Consider the following 6,840-nt stretch of genomic DNA (forward strand, 5'->3'; position numbering starts at 1 on the left):
GACATTAGAATGCACTGGCAAGGAAATGCCCTGGAGATGGGCTGTGGTGGCATCTTTTTCTTCCCGGTGAGTTGGCCACTAGTTCACAAGGACAAAGGGGCAGAAATGTTAACAGAGAGCTGTTTTCATTTTATTTTACATACAGACTGTTTTCCCCTCCCTCCTCTCCTTCCAGTACCCCCCTTCTCCCCATCCCTCTCCTTCCACTCTTCCTCTGTCTCCATGCAGAGAGGGTCAGGCCTCCCATGGGCATGAGAATAGCACGGCACATCAAGTTGAGGTAGGGTCGAGTTTTTCCCCTTGCGTCAATGCTGGGCAAGGTAACCCAGCATAAGGAACAGGTTCTCCAAAAGCAACCAAGCGCCAGCGACAGGTCATGATCTCACTGCTAAAGCCTTCAAAAGAGACCAAGATACACAACTGTCACATATGCTGAGGGCCCAGGTTCAGTTCCACGGAGGATCCCTAACTGTTTATCTTGCGAGCTCAGGTGAGCTAACAGATTTTTTAAGGCTCATGAACACAATGGAAATCGCCTTCCAGGAGACTGCTTCCAGAGTACGGAAATCACCTACTCTGCATTAAACAGCATATTCCTATCCCAAAACTCCTAGCACAAGTCTTAGTCATCAACTGTGGAGGCAAAGTCCTATCATAAGGCTCCTAGCACAATGTGAACTACCATCCGTGCAGCAGGGGGAAGCTTCTGCAAGGAACTGCAACCAGCCTCATACTAGAGATAAGTCAGGCATCCAGATCTAGGTAAAATCTCCAACCAAGGTTAAGTAGAGAACAGGGTGTCTTCTTCAGGGGAGATTGGGGAGGAGAGGGTCCTCCATGTTGCCAAACTAGGAGAGAGGAGCCAGGCCAGGTAGACTGTCACCTCTGGCGAGCAGGGCCTCCCAGCAATGGGCGACCTCCAGATAGATAAGATCACGTCAAGGAGGACTGCATAGACGACTCACAGCACGGCACATTCTTCGAGGGATCTTCCTAATAGTCTCCTGGTCCTAGAACAAGCCAGCACCCTAATGGATGACACCCCCACTCCTGCCATGGCCACCAGGTGAGCAATGCCTGCCATTAAGCCCTCCTGGGACCTCACTTCAGGCCTGGAGCCCCACACACCCATCCTCACACTCATCCCATCACACACCAGCTGGCTTTGAGAGGACACAAGCAGAAGTTATGAGAGGCACCTGGGGTGCAACAGCTTTGCGGACCTGCACGCAGGCCATTGTGGCCTTTGCCAAGAAGAAAACACCATGAGAACCAAGAGGAAGCTGGGAGCGTCCTAGCCGCATTACCACTCCAACTCTTCCTCTTCCTCCTCCTCTTCCTCCTCCTCCTCCTCTTCCTCCTCCTCCTCCTCCTCCTCCTCCTCCTCCTCCTCCTCCTCCTCCAAAATAACAGCCAAGTCTCTGGGCTGTGAGAGCATCCTGCCGAGACCCCTCACCACCTACAGACACACAGAGACACCAGGGAGATGATGAAGTTCTTTAATGAGAAGCAGGGGAGTGGGAGGCAGAGGGAAGGGATGGGTGAAGCCAGAAGGGAGAGGGAGGGAGCACTTCTGTGTCCTGCCCTCAGGAGGTCTGGGTGCAGCAATGCTCTGAGGCAGCCTGGACCCCGGCATTCCTTGCTGTGGGAAAGAGGAGAGTCAGTTGAGCCAAAATGATTCATGCAGGGGGAAAATGTTGGGATGCTGGGGTCTCCACTCACCAGACCCAAATAGGGCATAGGTCATTTCCCTCCTCCCCTCTGCGAACCCCATCCCCACAGTTCTCCATGCTCATGTGTGAAAAGGGGACAGATAATTTCAGGGCAAGAGCATGGCAAAGGGATGACAAGGATACTGTTGGACTCAGGCTCTGCCCACACATGCGCAGATCCACGTGGGCAGATCTCTGAAAAGCATCTCCCAAGCATCACACAGCAAAGAGGAACCCAGGAAGGCTGCTAGACCCTAGGCATGGCTGCCATATCCTAAAAGCAATCCATGCTGTGAATAGAGTCAACATGGTAACTAAGGGGAAGGGAGCTGCAAGGGAGGGATTTCCCTTCTGCACAGAACTGCAGGGGATGCATTCAGAGAGGCATTCTCTCCAGTTGCAAACCAACTGCAGGGTATCAGTGAGGGATATTCCTAAGTCCAGGAAATAACACCCCTGAAGCAAAATACCCATGGGTAGAGTGTGTTCCAGTAGAACAGGCAGTACCTGTCCACACAGGTAGGCAAAGGTTAGAACACAGGGTCTCCAGAAGCCCCAATGACCCCAGGACCATGATTTCCTCAAGTGTCCAACAAAAATGACCACTTACCCTAATCGCTTCCTAGAGGGCAGGTTTCTGTCCAAGAAAGAAAGAACATACTTCAGAAGGTCCAGGGAATTCAGTCAGAAAACCAAGGCCCTCCATCAGCCAGCATGTATCCCACCCACAAAGGACAAAGCTGAGTGAGAGGCAGCCAGTTGTCCTGAGGAACTGGCTGCCTCCTTTGTGTAGGGCGGGAGAACATGGCAGCTTGCTTCCTACCACTCTGCCTGGGGATGAGGATGCTCTCTGTGTTGAGGCCTCCAGCCTTCACAGCATTCTGAAAATCTTCCAGTGCCTCCTGGTGGAGGTCACGGTCTCTGCCTATAGGAGAGGTCAGGAGGGACATGGTGTCAAGGACAGACCTGGGGGAGCTGATAGAGCTTCCCTCGAGCCCAGGGAACCAAGCATCTTAGGGTGAAGTGTGAGACATGGCCCACCCAGGTAGGGATATGAACCAGGGCTGGATGAGAGAGGAGAATCCAGGTGGGGAAGGAGGACCAGAACAGCATGGTCATCCCTCCATCTGACCTTGAGGACACGGGCACTGTGCCTTCATCTCACCCAAGTTTCTCTCAGGGCAGTTGGGGACACTGTGACCAACCTCACCCCGGAGGAATATGTCACCCTTGGCTGAGGGCTCCGTGCTGCCTCTCTGCTCTATGTGGGCAGTGCCCAGTCCCAGGGAGGGCTCAGGAGGCTCTGGGGCTCTTTCCCAGGCAAGGACACGGGTACGTGCTGTGATTGGGGCTGGTCTTTATATGATGGATCCTGTTCTGTACCCATCCTTATTCCTGCTGGAACCCCAACAGTGGTGAGGCCCCTTTCACCCTGTGAACCGTTGGCCCATTTCACAATAATGGGACTCACCCACGAGTTTTACAATTCGGAATTGTTCCCCGTGTATGTTGTTTTTCCAGTAGAAGATGTAGTGATCCTGCACAGCAGATGGTATGATGAAGAGCTCCTGAGTGCCCCCATCTGTGGAGGTAGAGTCACACGGATCCTTAATAAGCACCCTGCCCCTTCAACAAGGATCTAAGGGTGTCCTGGAGCCTCACAACCTGTCTTCCTCCCAATTGCTCAGTTCTTACTGCCCCAGCTTCTCCACCATCCCAGAGCCTCAGTTAGAAGGAACCTTCATTTCCATGGGAGCCACATACATGGGATGGCCATGCCCCAACCTGTGTGTCATACAGGAGCGTCTGCCTCTGGAACCAGATACATCCCTCTCTTGACTCCCTCCAGGAGCTCCCCATAGCCTACAAATGGGACAACACTGGGCTGTTCTGTTGACTAGTTTTATGTCAACTTGACACAAGCCAGAGTTATCAGACACGAGGAAAGCCCAGTTGGGAAAATGCTTCCATAAGATCAGGCTGTAGGTTAGCTTGTAGGGAACTTTCTTAGTGATTGACAGGGAGGGCCTAGGCCAAATGGGGCCACCTCCATAAGAAAGCAAGCTGAGCAAACCAGGAAAAGCAAGGAAGTAAGGAGCAAGCCTCCATGGCCTCTGCATCAACTCCTATACCCTGCCTTGTTTGAGTTCCTGTCCTGACATCCTTTGAAGTAAGCACCAATGTGGAAGTGTAGACAAAATAAGCCCTTTCCTAAGCTTGTTTTTTAACACGGGGTTGCATTCCTACAACCGTACCCTAACTAAGACAACAGCTGATTCTCATGTACGGACCCATGTACCACCCCCGATGTAGTGTTTGGTGTCGGCTGTTCCCTTCCCATCAGGAAAACTGTCTCATGGTAGCCATCATGGGAATTAACAGGGTTAGGAGAAAGCAAAGGTCCTCAAGCCATGGGTCACTGTGGGATGGCCGCACTGGTCTCATGTGTGTCAAGGATGTTGGGTACAGCCCTCACAAGCCCAGGGACTCACAGGCTGTGTATTTTATAGGCACAGATGTCTTCTCTAGGACAGTGATCATCTCGTGGCATCGTCCTTCAATCCTGGAACACAGAAGGTCTGTGAGACACACTGCCCAGCCACACAACTCTCTTCCTGGCAGCACACACAATATTGTCTACAGGTGCCTGGTCCCAAGGTGACCAAGGAAGTGCAGGCTTCACTGGGTCCCAATTACATTACCAGTAGGCCTCCTGAGTCACGTGCTCAAGTCCCCTGACTCCCACAGTGACTCAGTTCTGTATCATGTCACCTGCTGGCTGCACCCTGACAGCCTCTTGCTCACTCCCTCGGAGAACCTAGGCTACTTGGTTGGCAGACATCGTCTGAAACAAATCCTCCCTTCCTCACCTGCATGCTGTGTGACCCCCGGGGCTCACCCTCTGTCTCTGGAGATACTTAGGGAGGAGCCCAACAATCCCTGTCACCAGGCCATTGAGGAAACTTCTCAGAGAGCTTGATTCGGGGGAAAGAACAAAGGGCTCGCTCCAGGGTAACTGACAGGGCAGGGGCTGTCCAAATGCTGGACCTGGTAAAGACATCTCAGACACTGTCTTCTTCAGGAGCTACTAAAGCGACAGAAACCCAAATATGAGATCAGACAAGAAGGTAGAGGCCACAGGGATAGGAAGTCACACAGGTGTGAGACAGCAGAGGTAATAGTCTTCAAAGAGAAGAGGTCACACACATGACAGGTCACACCAGCGACTGGTCCCAAAGGTCACACCAGTGGGAACAGGCTGGGATTTCAGTGTCTCCGCAGAACCTGATAAACTTTCTCCCTGGGGTGCCATACACCTCTCAAGTGTTGTGAAATCCTGGCCCCTGCCTCCTTTACAGGCAGAATTTTATGCTACAGAGAAAACAGACTGAATGTTTATCCTGGATTTGGCAGTGAAACCCTTCTCCAAGGGCCTGGGTCACTGACAAAGGATGTCCCTTGAGAATAGAAAGTGGGTGCCACTTCCATATGAGATATTTTCTCTGCACCACTGACTGTACCATGGTCACCTCTAAAGTGAGACACCCTCAGTGGTTCTGTGGTCCCAGTCCCCCAGCTCACCCCATGCACCCCACTCAGCCCCCAGTTCTCCTATGTCGCAAAGACCAATAAGAATGCTACCAACTCAGTTGGCACACACTCACAGGACAGTGAAGTTGACTTGCAGGTTGCCCCCTTCCAGGGTCGTGATGGTCATGGGAGTCACAGACATAGACCTTAAATCCAGGCCAGGAATTTCCTTGTCAGATGCTGTAGCTTTCAAATACCACATTCCTGTCAGCTGGAGAAGGCACCCGCCCATCAGGATTCAGGTAGACCCCAAGACTGCCCCTAGTCCTTAGCCCCTGTCCCTAGCTTGCTTCCATGTTCTGGACATGTGAAGTGTTTCCCCTTCTATCAACCCATCAAATAAGCTAGTTCAACCAGGGCCACAGCAGTGTGGTCACCAACCCTTGCAGGTGTGACACTATCACAGACCCTGCACTCCCAGAGCACAGTGAGGAGAGATGGACTCTGGACTCTGACCTCCTCCAAGCCCTCTGCACCCAGAACCATCTGACCAGATTCCTTGTGCTGTGTCTGGCATTCCCTCAGAGTAGGTGTTCAAGCCTGGCTCTGAAACGATGTCTCTTTAGATGAAGAAGCAATGGCCCCTCCAACCCACAACCTCAACCCCCCAATCTGCCATAACCCTCCTCGAAGCCCCTGCCCTGCTCAGCCTCACATCTATATTCTCTTCTGCGGCCGGGAAGGCCTGGGCCTGCAGGGCAGCAACAAGGCCGAGGCCAAAGCACAGGATCAGGGTCTTCATCTCCAGAGTCTGTGCTCACAGGTCCCCAACAAGTCACTGGGCTAGCTGAGGAGGCTGTGCTGGGGCTCCACTCAGCTGCCTTTTATACTGCCTAAGCCCAGGGTCCCCAGGAAGTTGGCAAGGATGACTGACCAGTCCCTTCCTGGACATTCACCATGGCCAGCTCTTCAATGGACCAGATAAAGGTCATCATTGTTGGAAATTTCTAGATAACACTCAATACCCAGAGGATGATGGGACTGGGATACTTGTAGATTTGCCCTGGCAAGAAAGTGAGTCTGAGGTAGAGATGCAGCCTCCCGTGTCAGGAGCCCTGAGGGTGAGAAGAGCAGGAGCGAACTCCTCCTGCACACAGTGCGGTCATCCAGCTGGCTCACACGCTCATTGACACAGAGGAGGTCACTGAAGCCAGACAGTCCTGAGCTCCATTCTCAGGAACCTTCCTGAATCCCAGGGCAGGACACTGCATCTTAGATTCATCTTGGAAAAAGAGGGAAGTGGGAGCCTACTATGTGACTCTCAAGGTTTGTGCTTAAAGATGTGTCCCCTCCTCAGCAAGGTGTGCACTAGCCTCTGCTCATATGCAGAACAATGGTGGCTCAGACATAGAAAGAAAGCAAGGAGGCCATATGTACACAGCCCATGGGACAGAATCACAGACTGGAGCTGGTGGCTCAGCTGTTAAGAGTCCTTTCTGCTCTTGCTGAGGACTTGGGTTGAGTTCCTAGCACCCATAGGGTGGATCACAGCTACCTGCAGCTCCAGTTCCAGGGGATATGTACTTTCTTTGGGCTC

At 52.5% G+C, this 6,840-nt stretch overlaps 1 protein-coding gene across 1 annotated transcript; it reads right to left on the bottom strand.

The window, feature by feature from the left end:
• Nucleotides 1-1,519: 1,519 nt before the first annotated feature.
• LOC142856791 (von Ebner gland protein 1-like) lies at nt 1,520-6,045 on the bottom strand. Its single transcript, XM_075984443.1, has 7 exons — nt 5,959-6,045; nt 5,378-5,514; nt 4,205-4,275; nt 3,184-3,294; nt 2,536-2,637; nt 2,323-2,349; nt 1,520-1,642 (listed from the first exon to the last, which is right to left on the bottom strand). The coding sequence occupies exons 1-6, from the start codon at nt 6,043-6,045 to the stop codon at nt 2,324-2,326; spliced, it is 534 nt and encodes a 177-aa protein (XP_075840558.1). The 3' UTR covers nt 1,520-1,642; nt 2,323.
• Between the last annotated feature and the right edge of the window lie 795 nt (nt 6,046-6,840).

The sequence above is a fragment of the Microtus pennsylvanicus genome, chromosome 9, assembly GCF_037038515.1.
Source record: "Microtus pennsylvanicus isolate mMicPen1 chromosome 9, mMicPen1.hap1, whole genome shotgun sequence".
NCBI classification, from domain to species: Eukaryota; Metazoa; Chordata; class Mammalia; order Rodentia; family Cricetidae; genus Microtus; species Microtus pennsylvanicus.